General features: G+C 41.8%; 1 protein-coding gene across 1 annotated transcript in view; it reads left to right on the top strand.

Annotated features, from left to right (window-relative positions):
* The window catches only part of ninaC (STKc_myosinIII_N_like and MYSc_Myo21 domain-containing protein ninaC), a 373628-nt gene that overhangs the window by 91558 nt on the left and 254445 nt on the right, over positions 1-27625 (top strand). Inside the window, exon 7 of the mRNA XM_068227259.1 lies at positions 9616-9763. Coding sequence (XP_068083360.1) covers positions 9616-9763 — 148 coding nt within the window. The remainder of the gene's footprint in view (positions 1-9615; positions 9764-27625) is intronic.

The following is a 27625-nucleotide window of genomic DNA, read 5'->3' as shown; positions in this document are numbered from 1 at the left end:
ATATAAATTAGGGTATCGACCCAAATAAAAATACACAAAATCAAAGTTCTAGGTTTACATGGAGACACGACACTAAGTTTACGAATTTATGTGAGTGTGTAGGTGCATCATTTAAGTGTGATGCCGAGTGGCCTAACCACGTTTGAATGTACACTGACTGACAGAGCAAATGCAACACCAAGAAGGAGTGGTCAGAACTTTATGCCAATTGCAGGGTAGACTGACGTCACTGAGGTATGCTCATGATGTGAAATGCGCCGCTGTGCTGCGCACGTAGCGAACGATAAATGGGACACGGCGTTGGCGAATGGCCCACTTCGTACCGTGATTTCTCAGCCGACAGTCATTGTAGAACGTGTTGTCGTGTGCCACAGGACACGTGTATAGCTAAGAATGCCAGGCCGCCGTCAACGGAGGCATTTCCAGCAGAGAGACGACTTTACGAGGGGTATGGTGATCGGGCTGAGAAGGGCAGGTTGGTCGCTTCGTCAAATCGCAGCCGATACCCATAGGGATGTGTCCACGGTGCAGCGCCTGTGGCGAAGATGGTTGGCGCAGGGACATGTGGCACGTGCGAGGGGTCCAAGCGCAGCCCGAGTGACGTCAGCACGCGAGGATCGGCGCATCCGCCGCCAAGCGGTGGCAGCCCCGCACGCCACGTCAACCGCCATTCTTCAGCATGTGCAAGACACCCTGGCTGTTCCAATATCGACCAGAACAATTTCCCGTCCCGTCGATTGGTTGAAGGAGGCCTGCACTCCCGGCGTCCGCTCAGAAGACTACCATTGACTCCACAGCATAGACGTGCACGCCTGGCATGGTGCCGGGCTAGAGCGACTTGGATGAGGGAATGGCGGAACGTCGTGTTCTCCGATGAGTCACGCTTCTGTTCTGTCAGTGATAGTCACCGCAGACGAGTGTGGCGTGGGCGTGGAGAAAGGTCAAATCCGGCAGTAACTGTGGAGCGCCCTACCGCTAGACAACGCGGCATCATGGTTTGGGGCGCTATTGCGTATGATTCCACGTCACCTCTAGTGCGTATTCAAGGCACGTTAAATGCCTACCGCTACGTGCAGCATGTGCTGCGGCCGGTGGCACTCCCGTACCGTCAGGGGCTGCCCAATGCTCTGTTTCAGCAGGATAATGCCCGCCCACACACTGCTCGCATCTCCCAACAGGCTCTACGAGGTGTACAGATGCTTCCGTGGCCAGCGTACTCTCCGGATCTCTCACCAATCGAACACGTGTGGGATCTCATTGGACGCCGTTTGCAAACTCTGCCCCAGCCTCGTACGGACGACCAACTGTGGCAAATGGTTGACAGAGAATGGAGAACCATCCCTCAGGACACCATCCGCACTCTTATTGACTCTGTACCTCGACGTGTTTCTGCGTGCATCGCCGCTCGCGGTGGTCCTACATCCTACTGAGTCGATGCCGTGCGCATTGTGTAACCTGCATATCGGTTTGAAATAAACATCAATTATTCGTCCGTGCCGTCTCTGTTTTTTCCCCAACTTTCATCCCTTTCGAACCACTCCTTCTTGGTGTTGCATTTGCTCTGTCAGTCAGTGTACATAACATGAATTTATGATATACGACAAATGCAAAAGTACACTGTTTCTGATATGCCTGACCACACGTGGCAACCGTCTCGCGCGCCACGTAAAACTCTCACCACGCACAGCAGAATAGAGGAAATAAAGGGGGCGCTTCACCTTGCGGCGAACTTAAATATCCAACACCAGGTTCGTTAGCTCAGGGGAATCCCCTATTGTTTGAAAAGGTAACCAATCAGCGGCCTAGCCCTGATCAACGGTTCTGTGTTTGAAGTAGTTAATAAGCAAAAGCGCTCAAGTACTCAGTCTAAATATCCAATTGTATTCCCTAATTTTATCTCCGATTTCTATCTCACTCAGACCTGTGGAATAGCTGCTAATAACGGATTTAATTACCCAAATTTTGACGATCACAGCACTGCAACAACGAAGTTTGTCATTCTGGAATCTTTGTTACGGACTTCCCTACATTCAAATCAGGCACGCCCCTAGCTTCTCATTGGCTAGATTCAACTGGTGGTGTGGTGCTCCCTTACATGTGCTTACCGGTATTAGCTGCTTCAAAAATTGTAACGTCACACTGCTGGCGAGACTCTCACGCTTGTCACTCCAACTGACTTCCGGTCTCGTCTTCAACTTACTACATTTGAACTATCAGCCTGCTGTTCACGTTCAAAATATGATTAAATGTACAAATGAGGCGTCTAGGGTACGGCTCAATACTGCATATCGTGTTGGAAGAAATACCACTTGCCAGCACCCGTGAATCGTCAGCAAGCCTTGTTTTATCCTATTCACAGTATATACACAATTCTTAAAACTAGGCATAGGTACGACATTCAACGACTCGATTCGTTGGAACAGACCACAGGCCAGGCCATGTGACGAGAGGATGTCAACTTCTCACACATTCCCTAGAACGACAGTTGTGGCAGTGCATTGCAGCATACGGTGAATAGATCTTTCTCAAGTAATCCTCAGGACAGAACAGAACAGTAGTAACTCGTCAATCAGTCGTTTATGAAGTTGGTTTAAGCCAAACGGTAATACTCGGCATCTGATGCAATTTCGAATGCGACTTTTTCAATACGAATTGCTGCGTTCTACTATGACCAACCGAGTTTTAAGACGGAAATACTCCGCTTTAATCCATAGGACGTTCATTATACTGGTTTAATAGAATACTCCAGAACAGCGAACAAGATTATCCCAACAGAAAGACCAGTAATTAGATGGAACAGAATATTTTACCTCATCCAGTACACACGGTAGATGATTCACCGCCTGATTATGGTCTGTTGCAGTCCATGGCATCACTTCTTTGAGAAAGACGCTTTGATAATATTTTGAAGTTACCAGAAAGTGTGCCTATGGAATTTTTCGTTCCGAAGTATGTTAACTGGTAATACTAAGAAGCTGATCTGGACCAAGGCAGAGCTGACAGCTCTGCATTAGCAGTTGATACGTCCATCAGATATGTTTTTAATGGAGAAAAGTCCAGCTTCATGTCGAAATGGTTAGCGTGCTGGCGTTTGGTCACAGGGGTCCCGAATTCGATTCCCGGCAGGGTCATAAATTTTAACCATCATTGGCTAATTCCGCTGACATAGGGTCTGGGTGCATGTGTCGTCTCTATCATCATCTCATCCTCATCACGATACGCAGGTCGCCTACTGGAGTCAAATCAAAAGACCTGTACCTGGCGAGCCGAACTCGTCCTCGCACACTCCCGGCACTTAAAACCATATGCCATTTCTTTTTTCAATGGAGAAATGCAAAAAAAAAAAATTGATGGCACTGTATGTTGAACGGTATCCTGGTTTACTGCGCCTCTAGTTAGTACAATCGACGGCATTTTCAGAAGTATTTTGCATCGTTCAGGGACTACGACAGAAGAAGGAAACGTCCCAGTTCAGACTGTTATAGTTTGCAATGTGCATGGGGGACATGATTCTGAAGAAAGTCACTCTCATGTTTCCCGCAGTTTACATCATCCGTATCATATGTCACTTCATCAAGTTGTGCATGCCATGACTTTGACACTAGCGTTGAATTCTGTCGCACTGCACTGAGCTGCTACACGACAGTGATGTATTCCCTAGGACAGTCTAGTTTATAGATGATACTTCACTCAGAAATCATGGGTGTGTGAATTTGAGGAACACGCACTTGTGGTCCTAAACATCGTCACTGATTAACCTAGATTGATCATCAAAGAGTTAATTGATATCTTTACAATTTATTAACTTGTCTCCGTGACATTTCTTTTATTTCTTAGCAATGAATTTGTTTTTAATCGATACGTTCCTAGTTTTTAAATTTGTTTCAATATTTTTCTTTTAAATAAAAATGGAATCTTAAGTGCGGCCAGTATCCAGTATTCGGGAGATAGTAGGTTCGAACCCCACTGTCGGCAGCCCTGAAAATGGTTTTCCGTGGTTTCCCATTTTCACACCAGGCAAATGCTGGGGCTGTACCTTAATTAAAGCCACGGCCGCTTCCTTCCCATTCCTAGCCCTTCCTTGTCCCATCGTCGCCATAAGACATATCTGTGTCGGTGCGACGGAAAGCAACTAGCAAAAAAAGAAAAAAGTGGAATCGCTGTTCACTAAGTTGAATACCTCTTATGAGTTTACTAAATTTTAAAAAGTTCGGAAAAGATAAAATGATATTACCAGACAGCTGTATATAAAGCAGCCTCCGTGGCTCAGGCTGCAGCGCGTCGGCCTCTCACCGCTGTATACCGTAGTTCAAATCCCGGTCACTCCATGTGAGATTTGTGCTGGACAAAGCGGAGGTGGGACAGGTTTTTCTCCGAGCACTCCGGTTTTCCCTGTCATCTTTCATTCCAGCAACACTCCCCATTACCATTTCATTTCATCTGTCATTCATTAATCATTGCCCCAGAGGAGTGCGACAGGCTTCGGCAGCCCGCACATTTCCTATCCTCGCCGCTAGATGGGGGTTTCATTCATTCCATCCCTGACCCGGTCAAAAGACTGAAAACAGGCTGTGGATTTTCATTTCACAGCTGTGTATATAAAATTATTTAATAGAATAAATTAAGACAAATTAATACGAATTGAAGATCTATATTTTGATCGTTCGAAGGTTTAAAAGAGAGAAAAAAATAAAATCCATGTGTGAATTAGTTTTTTCCTAGCATGAATTAATATTATTATTCTTTTTAAATACGTTTTTCTTAATTACAGCCAAACTAAGTAGCTTAGACATAGAGCACTGTCCCTCTGAAGTTAAGTTGGGGGTTCGATCGCAGATCAATCAGGTGGTACTTGAAGGTGCTCAAATACGTCAGCCTTGTGTCAACAGGTTTACTGGCGCGTAAAAGAACTCCAGTGGGACAAATTCCGGCATCTCGACGTTTCCGAAAACCCTTAAAATAGTTGATAGGACGTAAAAACCGTATCAGTATTGTACCATTACGTTACAGTTGACACGGTAACTATCATGGCAATACAGCAGATAAACATGGCGCGGAGCAACTTCAGGCGGCGTAAATACGAATGGAATATACTCATACGGCAAGTCGATCTTGAGTAGAAGGCGCAGGTCGATATTGACCGGCGAGGGAGAAAAGAGTTTCCAAGATTGAACAACTATGGACCGTAAAATAATTGAATGGAGTCGATTCTTAACTACCTTGTGAAGAAAACTGCGTTAAGGAAGAACAGCACATCTTACTACGAGATAAAGAGAAAAATCAACGTATTGTAAAATACTAAAGTAATATATATGTTAAATCGAAGGATTCAACCTCCAATATCTGCGGGATGATCAAGGAATTAAAGAAAAAACGCCCAGATATTGAAGTAAAATGTGACTACAGCCGAGTCAGACATCGACGTGAAAGGGGGCCGAAAATAGCATAATAAGTGGCCAGTCTATACCAAGAAACGCAGAAATAACTGTCACAAGTTATAAGCGGTATCTGTTTAGGCGACATAGTTGACGAAAAGCAGGCCAAATTAAGGATATATATAATTTAAGAGAAATATTTCTATCAGTCATAAGAAATATAAACTCAATTATACGTATTGGAAAACCTGCAATTCAACAAAGTAATATGTATTCTACAAAATATTTACTGTCTTTTCGTTGCATGAACACTGCGGACGTGATGGAGCTCGCCTAAAGTGATGAGGAAAGATTGCTCAAGATGAAACAGCTCAAGCCAAGACGCCTAGCCGAAGCCAGCCGTGACGTAATCCTGGAGCATGGTTGACTATTCCGAGATGTCCTAGTCGAGGAAGGAGCCAGTAGCGAAATGCCGATACGAGATAAGTAATATGGTTTCAAAGTTTACATTATAAAAATTATACTCAATTGCTAGAATATATTTATTTGAGTACAGAAGTGCCTACAGAAAAATATAAAGTGCCAATAAGTGAATACTAGTGTGTGGATTTGAATAATTAACCGCTGACATGTGCTATTTTAAATAATACAAATGCAGTGCTCGTGAGATAATTTTAGGTTGTTATAAACAGGATCAGAATGAGCATGCCTATGTTTAAATGCCAATCTACTTGAATAGACCAATTAATATCGAACCAGTTGTGGTTAAGAGAAGTGTATGCGATGTACGTAACGTAACCTAGTAATTATGAACACTTGATCGGCAGACATGGCCAGTACGATGATAGTATTGAAAGGAAATGATTAAATATTAGGAAGTTGCAGTTTATGAATGGAGATTCAGGCTATTGGACTGTTTTTACCGTAACACAGAGGTTATTCAAGTGAAGTTAGACGTGTATGTTTTTATATATGGAGGTGTCGGAAAGAATTGAAATATGAGAATTGCACAATGTTGTTAATGTGAGGAAATATGTATTGTTCTTTGCATTCGCAATGCCTAGATGATGTTATTGCGAGTTTCTGTATTGGTTACGGTTTTGATATAGAAGTTAACACTGTAAGCGATGGAATTAGGTCACGTTTAAGTGAATGTATGATACAGTCCAAGCATTAAATGATCGATAAATAGCATTTGTACCAAAGATATCGCTAGGTTATTTGAGTATTACATGCAATATAGTCTGAATATAAGAATATGAAGGAACATCGCATAACTCTATAAACGTCTTAGTATATGAATGTAGAGTGGTAGAGCAGTTTTTCTTTTACCTAATGTTGGCACAGCGGTGAATATTTGAGAGTTGATTTTAATGCAAGTGCACGTAATTATGAAATCATTTGGCACGACTTTCGCTGTTTCAAATGATTGATTATCTTTGTGGTGGCATTCAATAGTAAGAGTACTTGATTTTATCTTGCACATATGAAAGTGTATAATAATTATATACTTGATATTAGTATCGATAGGTACATTTATAGTTGCATTGATGTTTTTTTTTTGTTTTTTTTTTGAAACCTTAATTAAGAAGCATATTACTTATCTCATGTCGTGAAAGAGTCATAATGAAAATCCAAACCAAAACTCCAAATGAGAATCCAACGGATAACCCAAAGCAATTCCAAATAAACCTAACAAGAAAATATACCACTCCCTCCTGATAAATAAAGAATTATCCCTATCTTACCCCATGAAACATTTTGAAATAATGAAAAATGGTTATACGACCGGATTAAATTGAGGAATATTCAGTTTAATGATTATAATTTGAGGAATTTCAATTATGTTTACCATGATGAATACGAATTCAAGAATGATATTGTAATCTGAATGCATTTTCTTTTCACTATTGCCAATAATTTAATTGCTATTTCGTTTGTAAGATATTAGCATGCTAATAAACTAGACTTAGGATTATTTATGCGTTTCTTTTCTCAAAGTAATTTATAATACGTAGTAATAAGATAGTATAAGAGTTAATTAGGTTATTCATTCTGTATAATGAACATTATATCGGGTTTTTACTTAAATGTGGGGGAATTGAATGATTGATTGCATACATGACTACTCTTCAACGGAACCTACGACTCGTTTATATAATTTGAGAGCTGAAATGAAACATTTTACCCTGAGGACCGAAAGTATACCCCAGACCATCGTACTTGTTCATGCGAAAGACCCCCGTTTACGAGTTGTTTAACCAAGATTTGGATAGTGCGAAGCCGTAGTATGATATTTTGATCGCCCAACGTGAATTTTATGAGTAGATAGGTGCCGATGATAGGAGAGTAGATGGTTGGAAAGGTGTAGTATTATTATTGCTAAGCAAGCATGTTGTTCTACGTGATTGTTATATCGTGGTAATAGCCACGCGAACTCCTGTTTTGCGCTGAATCTATACGGCAGGGACGTGACCTTTAATTTTAAAAATTGTACATGCCGGAATTCAAACCGCCGCCGCTTTGGTGAAAATCTCTTGATGAAATCACTCTGTTATAACATATTTTCCACAGAACTCTTCTTCTTCTTCCTCCACGTAGTACTTGTGTCTCGTTATGTTATTATATCACAACTTTAATAGTGTGAGATCTGGTAGCTACAGTCGCTTAACCGAGCGAGTTGGCCGTGCTCGTAGAGGCGCGCGGCTGTGAGCTTGCATCCGGGAGATAGTAGGTTCGAATCCCACTATCGGCAGCCCTGAAGATGGTTTTCCGTGGTTTCCCATTTTCACACCAGGCAAATGCTGGGGCTGTACCTTAATTAAGGCCACGGCCGCTTCCTTCCAACTCCTAGGCCTTTCCTATCCTATCGTCGCCATAAGACCTGTCTGTGTCGGTGCGACGTAAAGCCCCTAGCAAAAAAAAAACCAGTCGCTCAAGTGCGGCCAGTATCCAGTATGTGGGAGATAGTGGGATCGAACCCCACTGTCGGCAGCCCTGAAGATGGTTTTCCGTGGTTCCCCATTTTCACACCAGGCAAATGCTGGGGCTGTACCTTAATTAAGGCCACGGCCACTTCCTTCCCACTCCTAGCCCTTTCCTGTCCCATCGTCGTCATAAGACCTATCAGTGTCGGTGCGACGTAAAAAACTTGGAAAAAATCTGTCTAATCCCCCCCCCCAATGCATTTGTTTCTGCGTGTAACTTTCTGAAGCAAAAAAATACGTACTTTGGGAAAACGCTATTTTCAAGAAAATAGGTTATTTTTTAATTTCATAATATAGTTTTGTCCCGTTTTTATCGTGCACTAAGCTGGTTTTCTTTTTTCATTATTTTTACTTTCTTATTAGTAGGTAATTTATAGTCCGCCTCTGTAGTGTAGTAGTTAGTGTGATTAGCTGCCACCGCTGCAGGTCCGGGTTCGATTCCCGGCACTGCCATGAAATTAGAAAAGTGGTACGAGGGCTGGAACGGAGTACACTCAGCCTCGGGAGGTCAACTGAGTAGAGGGGGGTTCGATTCCCTTCTCAGCCATCCTCGAAGTGGTTTTCCGTGGTTTCCCCATTTCTCCTCCAGGCAAATGCCGGGATGGTACCTAACTTAAGCCCACGGCCATTTCCCTCCTTCTTTCTTGTCTATACCTTCCAGTCTCCCCATCCCCTCACAAGGCCACTGTTCAGCATAGCAGGTGAGGCTGTCTGGGCGAGGTACTGGTCTTCCTCCCCAGTTGTATCCTCAACCCAAAGTCTCAATCTCCAGGACACTGCCCTTCAGGCGGTAGAGGAGGGATCCCTCGCTGAGTCCGAGGGAAAAACCGACCCTGTAGGGTAAATGGACTAAGAAAGAAAGAAGAAGGTAAATTATAGAAATATTGATAGTTTTGTTAAATTCCTAAAATATGACTTGCTGGAAATGGCAGTTCATATCAACTGTCAGAGAAGACCATCTCAACTTTTATGGGAACGTATGGGGGGGGGGGGGAGCGGGCTGTCGGAAATATAGAAATATGCTGAGAACGATTGCACAATTGTTTGATCTCCGATATTAAAGTATTACGAAACAGCATTGTTAAGGGAAAAAGAGAGATCGGAATAAATGTGAAGTGAATCGTGAATATGAAGTTGTCACGCTATGAGTCGGTAAGGAGGATCTAGTAGACCCTAAAGGAATAATTTGTTTGGAACACAAGCATTCCTCTGATTTTCCACTCTAACACTTCAACATCCTATGTATCTTACAGGGATCGTGGCGATCGAGCTGGGGGACGGCAAGCCGCCTTTCCACGACATGCACCCGACCCGCGCGCTCTTCCAGATCGTGCGCAACCCGCCGCCCACACTCTTCAGGCCCGCCAGCTGGTCCAAGCTCTACAACGATTTCATTACAGAGTGAGTATATCTGAGCCTTTCAAGAAACTGGATACTGCCTAGCTTCTCAATTGAGCATATAATCCTCTCTTTATGACCACAAGTTCAGGGATTGAAATGTTCGATTTCGATATCCAACGTTTGTTTTCCTTTCCTATCCTATCATTTCCTTTCCTTTCCTTTCCTTTCCTTTCCTTTCCTTTCCTTTCCTTTCCTTTTTCCTTTCCTTTCCTTTCCTTTCCTTTTGCCAACCCTTGTACCGTTTCTCTGCGGACTCAGGTATGAGGTGAGATGAATTTGTCGTGGCGGGTTTTTATGACCGGAAGCCCTTCCTGACATCAACCTCATCAGAGATGAAATGAATGACGTGATCTATGATAGTAGGAATGGAGAGGGTGAAACCCGGTGCCGGCATATAGCCTACGCCTGTCGAATAGCACTAAAGGGTCTGCTCAAGGCTTAACGTCTCCATCCGACGGACGAATCACCTCGAACTGAGTAGAGAAACAATTACTTACCTTGATAAAAAATAACGTAATTTATTCGAAACTTCGGCTATCTGTACATAAAACAACAATTTGGTCCAACCTGAAAAAATAACTTAACAGTAGTGTAAAAGCCATGGAGGCCATATGCCCTCATTCCATATAAGCACTGCGGAGAAGTTTGGTATTTAATCCAGGATTTTGGCATGCAATCTAGTGATTGTCCGCCTCTGTAGTGTAGGGATTAGTGTGATTGGCTGCCACCCCCGGAGGCCCGGGTTCGATTCCCGGCTCTGTCACGAAATTTGATAAGTGGTACGAGGGCTGGAACGGGGTACACTCAGCCTCGGGAGGTCAACTGAGTAGAGGTGGGTTCGATTCTCACCTCAGCCATCCTGGAAGTGGTTTTTCGTGGTTTCCCACTTCTTCTCCAGGCAAATGCCGGGATGGTACCTAACTTAAGGCCACGGTCGCTTCCTTCCCTCTTCCTTGTCCATCCCTTCCAATCTTCCCATTCTCCCGCAAGGACCCTGTTTATCATAGTAGGTGAGGCCGCCTGGGCGAGGTACTGGTCATCCTCCCCAGTTGTATCCCCGACCCAGAGTCTGAAGCTCCCGGACACTGCCCTTGAGGCGGTGGAGGTGGGATCCCTCGCTGTGTCCGAGGGGAAAACGAACCCTGGGGGATAAACAGATTAAGAAGAAGAATCTAGTAATTAGAAATTGTGTATCACCACCTCCCTTACCCTGCCAACCAACATTTCGATCGTGAAAATATTTTTCGATCAACAGGACTCGAAACGGCTAACCACGGTGTCAGACCGTTTAGAGTTCAACGCCTTACGATCATGGCCACCAGGCGGGCTAATTCCATATACAATGTTCCTCGTATTTCGTATTTCATTAGAATTTATTTTTAATTATTAACGAAATATATATTTTTTAATTTATTGGCTTTAGATACCAGACCAAACAGTCATCTAGAAATACATTATATAATTTCCATTTATTTTGGAAAAACCTCCTGTATTTGCAGGCTGCCGCTAAGAACGCGGTAAAACATATCAATTTTTTGTACATATCTATTAATTAATGTATATATAGGTACATTAAAAATACACTGATAATATATAGACGCTTATCAATCTTCCATAATAATATACTTGGATTACGCTCTGAGTCCTTAAAGAATGCTCACACACACATACACAGAGGAAAAAAGAACAAATTGAAACACTGCAACTGTAGTAGGTTTAGTTATTTTCTCCGATGTCGTACCACGTCAAACTTATTGTCTTAAATTGGTGTATTTTTTTAGAATATGGCGATTGCATTATACACCCCTAGTTGTTGGGATGATCCACTATTCGGGAGATGGTGGGTTCGAACCCCACTGTCGGCAGCCCTGAAGATGGTTTTCCGTGGTTTCCCATTTTCACACCAGGCAAATGCTGGGGCTGTACCTTAATAAAGGCCACGGCCGCTTCCTTCCCACTCCTAGGCATTTCCTATCCAATCGTCGCCATAAGACCTATCTGTGTCGGTGCGGCGTAAAGCAACTAGCAAAAGAAAAAGTTGTTGGGATGATAAAATGCACTGTATGTTGAGTGGTAGTTGGAAGTTCAATGAAAGTAAAGTTGTTATGATTATACATTATTATATACGTACATTATAACGATGGCACGAGAAGATGTGGTTGTGGTCAGCGATTGCTTGGCGATCACAGGAACAGTAAGGCGAGTTTAGGACTCCTATCTGGTATAGATTATTTGCAAAATTGCCTAAGAGAACTGGCGTATCGGCGACAAGCATTCCATTTGGAGAACCAAGGTGCGTGAGGAGGGTATGGTTGGACTGCAGTGTATTGTTTTCCCCGTTGCCTTTTTGTGATATACCATTCTTCGTCAATTTGTGTCCGGGAACGCTGCCTGATACGTGGCACATAGACTCGAATAGACACTGGTGAATCTAGTCGTTCGCCCAAATGCGTCGCTGCTCTAGCGGTCAACATATACGTTGTGTTGGATACCTTTATGGCTAGGTATCCACAGAAAATGCACATCAATATTGAGACGTGTAAGTTTTCGACATCTCTGAATGATCTGTACTTGATGAACCGTTAGTTTGTATGTAGCAGGTGGACTGTAGAGTCTTCAAGACACTGAGAGAGTCAGTAATTATAAGAACTGGTGAAGGTTTAACACTTAAATCCTGAATACCCACAACGAACAGTATGGGTATACATAGGATCGAATTTTTTCTGAGAAATCCATGTCTTGTTCGTAAGTTCACCAATAAATAATATACAGCATTGTTCCAGTAAGTGACATACATCATTGTTCGACTGATATTCCTTTTAAAACTACTTCTATTTTGAAAAGTTCGGTTATAGACAGCTGATTAAGAGTTGATATGTATTGTGATGATGTAACGTGCCTGTTTCCTTGATATAAGGACTAAATTATTTAATGTTATTATTTTAAGTTTTTTTTGCCTCTACTGTTAAAAATGGAAAATGTTCCATACAGCGTTGTTCGGCGGCGCACTTCAATTTGTTTTTACGTACCATCGACACAGATAGGTCGTATGGCGGCGATGAGATAGGAGAGGGTTAGGAGTGGGAAGGAAGCGGCCGTGACCTTAATTAAGGTACAGTCCCAGCATTTTCCTGGTGTAAAAATGGGGAAACCACAGAAAACCATCTTCAGGGCTGCCGACAGTGTGGTTCGAACCCACTATCTCCTAGATGCAAGCTCACATGTCTTAATACACAACCTTTGTCAAACATTTCTATTGTCCACTAATTACCAGTATGCAGGACAGCGTATGAAGACACAGGGATCTCCCCAAGGTACAGAACAGTAACGGGAATTTCCCTTCGACCATCGGGCGAAACATGTTTCAAGAACGTCCTCAGGGATCACGGAACCTGGCGGCTGATCTACGCCAAGCGTGGCGAAAAAAACGTGTCGTGTGCCGAGTCACTGTGTCTCCAGGTTAGGCAACGTGTATAGCACCTCTACGTAGTGAGGTAGGAAATACGAAGAAGTGAAGTAACAGTCTCACCACTAACAGCAAGTCAAATACAAATGGAAACTGGTCAACCGCTGGCCGGAGAGGGGTTGGAGATTGGAGTATTTATGAAGCAAGGGAACTGCATAGGGAGCCAACACGGAATCGCCACGGCTGATCTGCGGTACAAGGCAAGGCACAGAGACTACCTTCGTAGCTGCTTGGGGGGTCCGACACCTCGAATTGAGCAGAGAAACAATCACTCGCCTTGATAAAGAACAATATAATTAATTCGAAACGTCGACTATCTGTACATAAAATAACAATTGGGTCCAACCTGAGAAAATAACATAACAGTAGTTTAAAAGCCATGGAAGCTTCTTCCCTGCTCAAATAAATCATTCATGCAGTGTGCTGATTGTCGTGTACGTTTATAATATTTCTTTATCAAGACTCAAACATATATTTAATTATCGCTATGGACTGTTGAAATTAGCTCAATAAAAGCACAGTTCCTAACTTGCCCTACATCCATATTCAGTATCACATTCGTCAGGCGCTTCAAGAACATTCATTGAGAGTCTATATTTATGAAGCACTTCATATTTGTTCCCGATGAGAGCATTAATTCATGGGCTATGTATTCAATAGATGCGCCGCCCTGAACGGGACCGACATATGTTACATCGCTTAGTGGATCTTAGTGAATGACATGACCACGTCGTGCTCTGTCAGTGTAGACATTTCTTAACACGAAGTACCAGCTACTTCAAACCTTTCATATTCTTCTAATACGTTAACGTGCAAATTTTTCACCGTTCGGTGTCTGATTAGAACTCTGAAAGGAAGGTGATAATTAGAGTCCGGATTTTGAGGTACTGATAGATTAAAATGCAAATTTACTTAAGCGAACAACAAGTATATACTACCCCGTACAGCGGTTATGCTATGTGATTTGCATAGATATTAGGGGTACGGCCTATATAACTCCTTGAATTTATGTTACTCTTGCTACATTATGGTACAACGGGTTGCATGACACCTCCTACAAACCAAATTACTTTGCATTCTAACCTATTGCCACCTAAAAATCCGAGATCTAGCGATAATACAAGCACATTGCAGTTATCCAAAAAGCTTTGACAGATGAGTTGACACCACAAGATTTCTCAGGCTGTTTCCAAAAACTTCCTAATCGTTGAAGCAATGGAGTGTGGTCTCCGAAGAGGTCTGGTGCAGGTCTTTCGAGATGACGACGTACAGGTGACCTGCGCGCCTATGAAGAAGGCACACACACCCAGCTTCCGAGACATCCGAATTAACCAATGAAAAACCCCCGTCCCGTCCGGGAATCGAACTCGAGCCCCCTGGACAAAAATCCAGCACGCTAACCATTCAACCATGGAGCCGGACTCCTAAACGTTAACAGCAGTGCATCTATTCTAGGTCTGCCTACTTCGAAGACAAGAACCATTAGTCTTAAATGATATTATTTTGAAATAACACAAGTCAAACGAAGTGTTATTGTAAAGATTGTAGAGTGTTCTGTGTCCAGTCTGTAAGCTTCCGGGAACGCATTATATTGCCGTAATGATACTGAACCCTTGAACTTACCATTCCATCGTTGGTCGGCCACGGCTGCTATAGTAGAACAATTTAGAACTCTTAAATCTTGGGTCGTTGCGGGAATAAATTCGGTCACGATCTTAACCAAACGATGGGGTTCAGAAGAAAGCCTAACTACTTGAAATGAGGAGCAAAAATGTGCTTACTAACTTTTATTAAACTGAAAGAGCACGATAACATCGTTAATTTAATATGCATTCTTGCCACAAAAATATAAAAAAGATTTTATTATTGATTTTTGAAAAGTTCCAAATACAGTCACATTACATAACGTCACTTCGTTTCTTCTAATGTCGAAGAGTTGCTTCAGAGAAGCTAATATGTTAGTGGACAGCGAAACTGAAAAACTGAAAAGGGGAAGACCTGAAAACCGGGCGCCTGTTTTTCCAAACAAGAACTGAGAGTTAATCCACACGATCCGTGGAAAATCTGACTTTCAACAATTAGAACGCCTGATTTTCTCTTAATTAAGGTTATCCACCAGTCAAATACCCTTCACGGATACGGAACATCCGCCGAATGGACCCTTAATCGAACCAAACTGACTATCAGTTGCTTTGGATAGGTTGCGAAATATTATGGGAAAGCATGGTGTTCACTACAAGTTAATGGCATCATTCACAATTGAAATAAAATTCCACCATGTATTTGTCATTCATGACACCCTTAAGTGATACGTTAATCCCGATGCTAACTGTGCATCACCCAAACAACTGTTCGGAAGGAACCAACAACCACATGATCCGGGAGGATCTTACGTTAAGTCGTTCTAAAGGAACAAAACTGCGAAATGCAGGAAACACTTACTAATCATGCATTTAGAAGAAATGCCAAACACTGAAGTTAATCAAAAAGTGAAAAGTCACTTGAAAATATTATTATTGAACCGATTTTCAGGTTAGAAATGGGTTTATTATGCTTAATAAATTTACCAGTCCACGCCAAAATTTACTACAAATTTAAGGAATTCTTTCCCTTGACAACAATGCTACCAGTACAGATCTCTCTATTTACTGTCTGTCCCAACACACTACCGGTAAAGTGATTACTTACTTATTCTAACTATGACTACGAATGAAAATACGACAAGGTGAAAATAATATAAAATACTGGCTGACGAATCGAAACCGCATTCGCAACTCAAGTCTCATTCTAAAACACTGAGTGTCAATATGCACACCATCAAACGAAAACGGACGTTAAAACGAGAAACAATGAAGTTCGTAAAAATAAATTAACATCTCAAAGTCAAACAGCTTAACACGCACGAAGAAACACAGTAAAAATATTTAATCTAGATCGGGTCGGTGTCCCACACTTGGACAGCCCTCGTTTATCAACAGCAGTCCCGTTATCTCAATGAGAGCTTCGCATAGACCCTCTACAATAAATCATATCGCACAGTAAACCGCTACCTTCCTCCAGGCCACTTCCAAAAAGAACAAACAAAAGAGAACATCTAAACCGAGACTTGAGCGTGTACAGCTACCATCCCAGACCTATCGTCGGGCTCACTTGAAATCTGTACAACCTAAACCTAATCAGTATATACATGATGCCTTCCAAATCCTATCGTCGGGCGTGACCTAGGACGTCTCATCATCAGTGACTCCAAGAATAAACACGTGACGTCCTAAATCTATCGTCGGGCGTCAAAGTGGGTCGTACTACGTCTCCCTTAACATATCAGGCGAACCGCAATTTCCAACAAACCTCCAACAGTAACACTGAATCTGGTCAGACAAAAAAAATACGCACGACGGAACCACGTCTCTATTATCAAAAGAATGCAAGTCGAAACACAGTAAGTACCTACCTCTCGAAAAATACGACAAGTGTCTACCTCATCATAATATGTGAACTCAAAAATAAATAGACGTGACGAACGATTCTCCACCTCGAACACAATCTCAGCCTGTGCACTGAAGTGTCAGGGCTGCCAATGAAAATTCCCAACACACGTTTCCCTTTTAGTGGATGCCTTCCAAATAATAATCATCACCATCACATTCGAAATTCGCAGATCGCCTATCATCAATTCCAACCATCTTATCCATGACCTCTCCGATGAACAAATTAAATATGACCCAACCGCGTGTCCAAAGTGCTCTTCAATCCGTGAGATCGTTCATTATCTTAACAAAAATCACTGGATGTTTACTACCAAGACCTTTACATTTTACTAGAGTCGTTTTCACTTGGAATCGTTCTATAAATTTACAATGCTTCACATCATAGTCGTCTCAAGTTCGGATTGATTGCGGAAAACGATACAGCCTGTTTCACACAGCCTGTTCCTAAATACTTCCTCTACAAAAATGTCTCAACACTCTTTCTCATCGCTTTATTTCAGCGGTAACACTTCTCTCTCATCTCCACGTACATATAAATCCATCGCTTTCAATCCCTTTTTCTTCAAGATCCTTTTTCATACATCGATCCCCTGGTGAAAACGACAACCATTATTAAGCACATCTCTGACTTTACTATTATTACGACTTTCGAACCTCAAAAATCCAAGAGCACACATCGACCTTTCGCAACGCTGGTATACACGATGTCTCACAATTTCCTTCCCATTAGCGACTGTGACTCTAACAAATTTTCTTGACATTATCTAAATATGCCTACGATCCTTGTAAAAATAACTGGTTAAATGTAATTTAACAGAGAGGAATTTCCTTATCCCGCGGTAAACATTATTATTATTATTATTATTATTATTATTATTATTATTATTATTATTATTATTATTATTATTAACCAGCATTTCTGAATGCAACTGACACCTGAGATTACAATATTCGCCACGACAAATTTACACTTATAACGTTCACAAATCCGCACCTTGAATGATATCTCATCTCAACACAAAATTTTAAGCGTCGCATTTTACCGTTCTTGACATGAACTTTACACACTGAAATTTTTCACACGCTGACTAAAATTTACAACGCCTTTCGCCTGATAATTACGCATATCACCCGACAATCATCTGGAAATTTTGTTTAGGACAGACAGTAACTAAATAACTAACTACAACATAATATAAAATAGACAGACCTGCACAATGGTGACATTCTCAGCATTCTGATTGCATCATCCCAGCAACCTCGTACTTAGCCACTCATTTTCACAAATAACATTTTCATTTTCAAAATTTCACTCATCCAAACACTACCCTTCACACACACACGAGATTAAAAATTACCATAAATAATGCACTTTCTTTGTAACTTGCACCACGAACTTCCCTCGTTCTGCAGTCGGCTATAACTGTCTGATGCGTCTCCCAGAGTGGTTTCTCTCCCCGTTGTTTCAACAAGAACAGGTGTTCGGCCGATAAGGGAGTCGAACTATTTTGAATCGCTTCCCCCAGACCTTCTTCACTTACAAGAGTACAGGAAATGATAAAAATAAAATCTGCTGTGTATTTTTCAACCAGCCTACACCTTCCCAATTCGTCTGCAAACGTTCACAGCTTCTCCAATTCACTTTTCTTCTTACTAAATATATGGACTTTAGCCACGAACATGTATTGAAATATTGTCGGTCAATCTGGCGCGAAATTCTAATGACGACGGGCACGAGCTCCCGCGGCCTCAAGTTCCAGATCGACACTGCCAAATCTACGGTGGGGGGTTTCTTTTATAATTTCCGGAAGGACGCTATCCCCTCTATGAGGCTCGGTTGTGAAATCTGCCAAATTTGCTTCTAGTAGACCAATTTTGATAAGACTTGTCCCAGAACTCCGGACAGACTTGCACTTATGTTAGGTGTTAATTTTATAATTTTTCTACACCCACAACAGAAGAAATAAATTGTTTCTGCCCGTGCGTTTCGCGCGTTTTCCTTCTGCCCATGACCTTGGCACGTGTTACTAGCTCGCTGTTCTCACGCTAACACACACTTGGGCTTAACTGCATCTAAATTGTCCCTGGTGTCACTACCTTCACAGAGGGTGTATGAATAATTTTGCTTATATATTTCTTCCTTTACTATCTTGTCAAAATCCCTCGTTGTGCAGAATTCATTAATTTAGAAAATTGTCGGGCACTCGAGTTCCACCGAGGTGTCCCGGCAATCCACGAGCTCGCCTTGCGGGAACCTTCCCACGCAACATCGGGCTCTTGGGAGCGCAAAATGGCTGCCCTCAAACATACAGTAGTTTCTGAATACCAAATAAATATTTGAGAAAAATAAAAATTTTTCTCACCGTAGAATTATGGGTTCATAATCCACCTACAACAACGAAATGTTTACCCAGAAAGGGGAAATATTTAAACAAATATATTCCTTCAAAATTCTAAAGTGTACATGGGAATTTTGATACAGATGAACCATGATTCTACGTAAAATTTCCCAGCCGATCTCACTCTTGACGTAGGGCTCTGTTACTTTCACGTATTTCCCTGTTTTCTTCTTCCAACAATAGGATCGCGTTACAGATGTCATCAACAAAGTCTTCTCTTAAGAATGAACATTGTAAACATTCAGCGTCTTTCTCTTCTTTACTCCCACTGCTTGCCTGTCCTTGGAGTGGTGCCTCGACCTGTCTTCCTCTCGATGTGACGATCATATTTACTGGTTGTACCTCTTCTTCTTCTTCTTCTTCTTCGGTGACCATTTCCCCAGCTGGTAAGGCTGCGTCATCCTGTAGTGGAATTCTTTCTTCGGCTCTATGATAAACCTTTAAATTTTATTGGGTTGCCATCATCATTGAATTGGGAGTTGCTAGGAGTCTGTTTCTGGCTGTTATCGATGTTATGTGCGTCATTTGGTCGTCTCTCCTTCAGAATCTGGGATGAAAGACTCTGAACCTTTTCCTACTGGGAACTTGAAGTTGTTTTTCTTCTATCAAGAGTCGATATTGACTCCTGCTCAAAATCTGGCGCAAACGGGTTCAGACCGGAGTTTCGTTGGTCTTGCCTATGTGCCTTCTGGAATTCCAAACTTTCAGCCCCGAAACAATCGGTGTTGACGTCCTGGCGCTGTATAGCCCCCTGCCATTTTTTCCTTTCGTGGTCCTTCCTTAACCCGTCGGTGTACTGAACACGTTCACGGTACCGTTCATCCTCATCACGGCGGAAGTTCTGGGTTCGATTATTTCCCCAGTCCCTGCGGTTATTAAGTCCATTCCTGAAATTCCTCTGGTTTTCTCTGTCCCCATCGTATCGCCTCCAGTAAGGGTTCCTCCTCTGTGGATAATTCCAATTGCCCCTACGCCTTTTCCAATCCTCATTTCGTGGATGCGAGGGTTCCCAGTTATTCCGAAACTCACGCCTCCGCTCAATCGGCTGTGGTTTCCCCTGCTCAGGTGCCTCTGGACTTCCCTCTGGGACCTGGCTAACAGTGTTTACATGTTGCTCGTGCGATCGTCCCCCTCTGGGTGCTATTTGATTATGGGTATGATCCAATTGCCTAAGGATCATTTCTGCCTGCATGGGGGTCTCTACCTTTGATGCAATGAGCATCCTTTGTACTTCGGGAGGTAACTGCTTCTGAATGGCCTGTACCAACTCTTGCTCCGAGGGCGGCGCCTCAAGTTCTCTGAACTTTACCATTTGTGCAATAAAGTATTCACTGAACTTTGTAGGGCCTATTGCATTATACCGACGTGAGTATAGCTCTAATCTAAGACTCTGCTGAATTTCCGTACTCCAAAATTTATTAAGAAACGCCCTCTGGAACTCATCAAAGGTATCAAAGTGGTATCGGAAGCCTTTAAACCATAAAAGTGGTGCCCCCTCTAAATATCTTTCAGCTACCCTCAACTGACGTTCCTCAGGAATCTTGGCGTCCCGGATGTACTCCCTGAGATCCTTAAGAAACCCCTTCGGCGTGGTATGTGGACCTCCATTAAATTTCTTGGGCTGGTCCTCATGTAACTTGATCATGTTAATAACGTTAGTGACCCCTGAGCCTTGAGATCGACTGGTATCTACATTCGAGCTCTGACCGTTATTATTCACATGATTGATATTTGGCAATTGACCACTGAGGTCAGAGTTAACAGCTGTCGAGGTTTGACTTAATACTTTGTCCACCTTGGACTGCATATCTACCACGCTGCTAATCCAACTGCTCACTTCGCTCTTAATGAACCCAACTTTCTTGTCTGTCTCTTCCTGGGCTGACGTGATTTCCCTTAAGTCCTGTTCTATACTAACTTGCCTGTCGTTGAATTCCCTGGTATGTTCGTTTTTCATTTCAACTAACTCCTCTTGAATTTCTTTAATTAAAATTTCGGAGTCCTCATTAGCCACTTGGAGTTTACTAATTGCTTCCTCATTAACTTGCAACAATTTCTTCTCCATGGTTTCGGTTTTTTATAATACCTGACTCTCCAATTCCACACTAATTTTATCTACCTTGTTGTTCAGTGACTGAATGTCCGCAGATAATATTTGACGTTGTTCCTCTATTATGGTTAGCGTTTTCCCCTTTTCCTTATCACTGGAGATCCGCATCTCTACGACCTGTTGTGTAATGTCGTCCTTAAATTCAACCTGGCTGTCGATCAGCTGCTTATGCGCCGCTTGGCTTTCCAGTAAATGCTTGTCAAGTTCCTTTCTCATCTCATCCTGACTATCACATAACCGACTGTACATGTCGTGGCTTTCGTCAAAACGCTTGTCCATATCGGTTTTTAAACTGTCATGGATTTTGGAAAACTGTTTGTCGAAATCGTTCTTTAAACTGACCTGCACTTCCGCAAATTGTTTGTCAATTTCATCCCTAATTTCCACTCGGCTATCATCAAAACGCTGGTTGAGTTTACCTATCTCACCCCTAACTTCCTCTTTAAGTTCGGTACAAATAGTGTATGTCTCCTGAACTACGTTCTTCAATCCAGCCTTCAACTCATCACTAGACTCTTTACACCTAGCCTGGGTATCCTCGATACTACTCTGTAACTCCTCACGAGTGTCTTTCAAACTCGACTGCAACTCCTCAATCTTACCATCCAAACTTTCATTATGAGCCTTCATGTCCTCTCTCAAATTCTCACTCTGGACTTTCGTGTCCTCCCTCAAACTCTCATTATGAACTTTCATGTCCTCTCTCAACTTACTATCCAAACTATCTATCTTACTATCCAAACTATCTATCTTACTATCCAAACTATTTAACATTTGCCCTTTCGTATCCTCCATCTTACTACTCAAATTCTCACTCTGGACTTTCATGTCCTCTATCATCTGCATTAACTTCTCCAAGGTCGCCTGACCTTCCATCTCACAATACCACAAAGAATACAATAATGAGTACGCTGGCTGTTGATGCAACCAGAATACTCCAAACTACTAGGGAAAGAATTCACTACCTACTGCGTTTTCACATACAAACGCTGTTATAATTTAATATCGAAACTGACAACATTCCAACAGTTGTCTCATAAAATTTTGTTTACATGGCTGGTATCACAAACTTGTTTAATGAAAAGAAAATTCTAAAGTTAATAAGTTACTCTGGATAAATATCCCAAATGGTTTCGCTTCCGTAAATTAATTGAACAAAGAACATGTTAACGCATAAACTTTGAATGTAATTCAGCGTTACCACTTCCAAAATTTATATTGGCAACATGACATAAGCTTCAATAATGCTTTAAGTATTGGTTTCCTAAAATGCATTGTGACTGTTATTATTATTATTATCTACCAAGTAGTTACGCTCCTCATTAAACGTGTTAATATCTAGCACTCTCATTGGGCATAATTCGTTTAACTGTGGCTCAGCCATAGTTCTCACCCGCTTGTATTATTTATAATGTGGCTTAGGCCTCAACATTATTTTATATTTTCCTAACATTTATTTTCAATGGATAATTTCATTATCGTTATCGTGGCATCATATCGTTATCGTGACTTTGGGCTCCTCATCGTTATCGTGACATTAAGGCCCCAAAGTTGATGGCGCCACTTCTACTGAGGCCCAACGTGTACTATTATTCTACAATTGGTCATCATTTAACTGATGTCAACCAACATGACTCGTAGTTCTTCCTTTAATGCACTCAAGCCCTCTCCGTTAAGTGACTTAAGCCATCACGTTGGTGTTATTTCTTACTGTCCTCCAACGTGGAATATTATCGTCCTCCTCATCGTGACTTAAGCCCCACAGTTGGCGCGACACTTCTACTGAACCCTTGAACTTACCATTCCATCGTTGGTCGGCCACGGCTGCTATAGTAGAACAATTTAGAACTCTTAAATCTTGGGTCGTTGCGGGAATAAATTCGGTCACGATCTTAACCAAACGATGGGGTTCAGAAGAAAGCCTAACTACTTGAAATGAGGAGCAAAAATGTGCTTACTAACTTTTATTAAACTGAAAGAGCACGATAACATCGTTAATTTAATATGCATTCTTGCCACAAAAATATAAAAAAGATTTTATTATTGATTTTTGAAAAGTTCCAAATACAGTCACATTACATAACGTCACTTCGTTTCTTCTAATGTCGAAGAGTTGCTTCAGAGAAGCTAATATGTTAGTGGACAGCGAAACTGAAAAACTGAAAAGGGGAAGACCTGAAAACCGGGCGCCTGTTTTTCCAAACAAGAACTGAGAGTTAATCCACACGATCCGTGGAAAATCTGACTTTCAACAATTAGAACGCCTGATTTTCTCTTAATTAAGGTTATCCACCAGTCAAATACCCTTCACGGATACGGAACATCCGCCGAATGGACCCTTAATCGAACCAAACTGACTATCAGTTGCTTTGGATAGGTTGCGAAATATTATGGGAAAGCATGGTGTTCACTACAAGTTAATGGCATCATTCACAATTGAAATAAAATTCCACCATGTATTTGTCATTCATGACACCCTTAAGTGATACGTTAATCCCGATGCTAACTGTGCATCACCCAAACAACTGTTCGGAAGGAACCAACAACCACATGATCCGGGAGGATCTTACGTTAAGTCGTTCTAAAGGAACAAAACTGCGAAATGCAGGAAACACTTACTAATCATGCATTTAGAAGAAATGCCAAACACTGAAGTTAATCAAAAAGTGAAAAGTCACTTGAAAATATTATTATTGAACCGATTTTCAGGTTAGAAATGGGTTTATTATGCTTAATAAATTTACCAGTCCACGCCAAAATTTACTACAAATTTAAGGAATTCTTTCCCTTGACAACAATGCTACCAGTACAGATCTCTCTATTTACTGTCTGTCCCAACACACTACCGGTAAAGTGATTACTTACTTATTCTAACTATGACTACGAATGAAAATACGACAAGGTGAAAATAATATAAAATACTGGCTGACGAATCGAAACCGCATTCGCAACTCAAGTCTCATTCTAAAACACTGAGTGTCAATATGCACACCATCAAACGAAAACGGACGTTAAAACGAGAAACAATGAAGTTCGTAAAAATAAATTAACATCTCAAAGTCAAACAGCTTAACACGCACGAAGAAACACAGTAAAAATATTTAATCTAGATCGGGTCGGTGTCCCACACTTGGACAGCCCTCGTTTATCAACAGCAGTCCCGTTATCTCAATGAGAGCTTCGCATAGACCCTCTACAATAAATCATATCGCACAGTAAACCGCTACCTTCCTCCAGGCCACTTCCAAAAAGAACAAACAAAAGAGAACATCTAAACCGAGACTTGAGCGTGTACAGCTACCATCCCAGACCTATCGTCGGGCTCACTTGAAATCTGTACAACCTAAACCTAATCAGTATATACATGATGCCTTCCAAATCCTATCGTCGGGCGTGACCTAGGACGTCTCATCATCAGTGACTCCAAGAATAAACACGTGACGTCCTAAATCTATCGTCGGGCGTCAAAGTGGGTCGTACTACGTCTCCCTTAACATATCAGGCGAACCGCAATTTCCAACAAACCTCCAACAGTAACACTGAATCTGGTCAGACAAAAAAAATACGCACGACGGAACCACGTCTCTATTATCAAAAGAATGCAAGTCGAAACACAGTAAGTACCTACCTCTCGAAAAATACGACAAGTGTCTACCTCATCATAATATGTGAACTCAAAAATAAATAGACGTGACGAACGATTCTCCACCTCGAACACAATCTCAGCCTGTGCACTGAAGTGTCAGGGCTGCCAATGAAAATTCCCAACACACGTTTCCCTTTTAGTGGATGCCTTCCAAATAATAATCATCACCATCACATTCGAAATTCGCAGATCGCCTATCATCAATTCCAACCATCTTATCCATGACCTCTCCGATGAACAAATTAAATATGACCCAACCGCGTGTCCAAAGTGCTCTTCAATCCGTGAGATCGTTCATTATCTTAACAAAAATCACTGGATGTTTACTACCAAGACCTTTACATTTTACTAGAGTCGTTTTCACTTGGAATCGTTCTATAAATTTACAATGCTTCACATCATAGTCGTCTCAAGTTCGGATTGATTGCGGAAAACGATACAGCCTGTTTCACACAGCCTGTTCCTAAATACTTCCTCTACAAAAATGTCTCAACACTCTTTCTCATCGCTTTATTTCAGCGGTAACACTTCTCTCTCATCTCCACGTACATATAAATCCATCGCTTTCAATCCCTTTTTCTTCAAGATCCTTTTTCATACATCGATCCCCTGGTGAAAACGACAACCATTATTAAGCACATCTCTGACTTTACTATTATTACGACTTTCGAACCTCAAAAATCCAAGAGCACACATCGACCTTTCGCAACGCTGGTATACACGATGTCTCACAATTTCCTTCCCATTAGCGACTGTGACTCTAACAAATTTTCTTGACATTATCTAAATATGCCTACGATCCTTGTAAAAATAACTGGTTAAATGTAATTTAACAGAGAGGAATTTCCTTATCCCGCGGTAAACATTATTATTATTATTATTATTATTATTATTATTATTATTATTATTATTATTATTATTATTATTATTAACCAGCATTTCTGAATGCAACTGACACCTGAGATTACAATATTCGCCACGACAAATTTACACTTATAACGTTCACAAATCCGCACCTTGAATGATATCTCATCTCAACACAAAATTTTAAGCGTCGCATTTTACCGTTCTTGACATGAACTTTACACACTGAAATTTTTCACACGCTGACTAAAATTTACAACGCCTTTCGCCTGATAATTACGCATATCACCCGACAATCATCTGGAAATTTTGTTTAGGACAGACAGTAACTAAATAACTAACTACAACATAATATAAAATAGACAGACCTGCACAATGGTGACATTCTCAGCATTCTGATTGCATCATCCCAGCAACCTCGTACTTAGCCACTCATTTTCACAAATAACATTTTCATTTTCAAAATTTCACTCATCCAAACACTACCCTTCACACACACACGAGATTAAAAATTACCATAAATAATGCACTTTCTTTGTAACTTGCACCACGAACTTCCCTCGTTCTGCAGTCGGCTATAACTGTCTGATGCGTCTCCCAGAGTGGTTTCTCTCCCCGTTGTTTCAACAAGAACAGGTGTTCGGCCGATAAGGGAGTCGAACTATTTTGAATCGCTTCCCCCAGACCTTCTTCACTTACAAGAGTACAGGAAATGATAAAAATAAAATCTGCTGTGTATTTTTCAACCAGCCTACACCTTCCCAATTCGTCTGCAAACGTTCACAGCTTCTCCAATTCACTTTTCTTCTTACTAAATATATGGACTTTAGCCACGAACATGTATTGAAATATTGTCGGTCAATCTGGCGCGAAATTCTAATGACGACGGGCACGAGCTCCCGCGGCCTCAAGTTCCAGATCGACACTGCCAAATCTACGGTGGGGGGTTTCTTTTATAATTTCCGGAAGGACGCTATCCCCTCTATGAGGCTCGGTTGTGAAATCTGCCAAATTTGCTTCTAGTAGACCAATTTTGATAAGACTTGTCCCAGAACTCCGGACAGACTTGCACTTATGTTAGGTGTTAATTTTATAATTTTTCTACACCCACAACAGAAGAAATAAATTGTTTCTGCCCGTGCGTTTCGCGCGTTTTCCTTCTGCCCATGACCTTGGCACGTGTTACTAGCTCGCTGTTCTCACGCTAACACACACTTGGGCTTAACTGCATCTAAATTGTCCCTGGTGTCACTACCTTCACAGAGGGTGTATGAATAATTTTGCTTATATATTTCTTCCTTTACTATCTTGTCAAAATCCCTCGTTGTGCAGAATTCATTAATTTAGAAAATTGTCGGGCACTCGAGTTCCACCGAGGTGTCCCGGCAATCCACGAGCTCGCCTTGCGGGAACCTTCCCACGCAACATCGGGCTCTTGGGAGCGCAAAATGGCTGCCCTCAAACATACAGTAGTTTCTGAATACCAAATAAATATTTGAGAAAAATAAAAATTTTTCTCACCGTAGAATTATGGGTTCAATACAATATTTTCAGGTTTCACTGTCGCCTGCCTCCTCTTACATTATTATGTCTTCTTCATTATCTGTTTATCCTCCAGGGTTGGTTTTCCCCTCGGACTCAGTGAGGGATCCCAATTCTACCGCCTCAGTGTCCTAGAGCTTCAGACTCTGGGTCGGGGGATACAACTGGGGAGGATGACGAGTATCTCGCACAGGTGGCCTCACCTGCTATGCTGAACAGGGGCCTTGCGGGGGGGATGGGAATATTGGAAGAGATAGACAAGGAAGAGGGAAGGGAGCGGCCGTAGCCTTAAGTTAGGTACCATCCCGGCATTTGCCTGGAGGAGAAGTGGGAAACCATGGAAAACC

The sequence above is a fragment of the Anabrus simplex genome, chromosome 4 (genome assembly GCF_040414725.1).
Source record: "Anabrus simplex isolate iqAnaSimp1 chromosome 4, ASM4041472v1, whole genome shotgun sequence".
Taxonomy (NCBI): Eukaryota; Metazoa; Arthropoda; class Insecta; order Orthoptera; family Tettigoniidae; genus Anabrus; species Anabrus simplex.
This window is presented reverse-complemented; position numbering and strand designations above follow the sequence as displayed.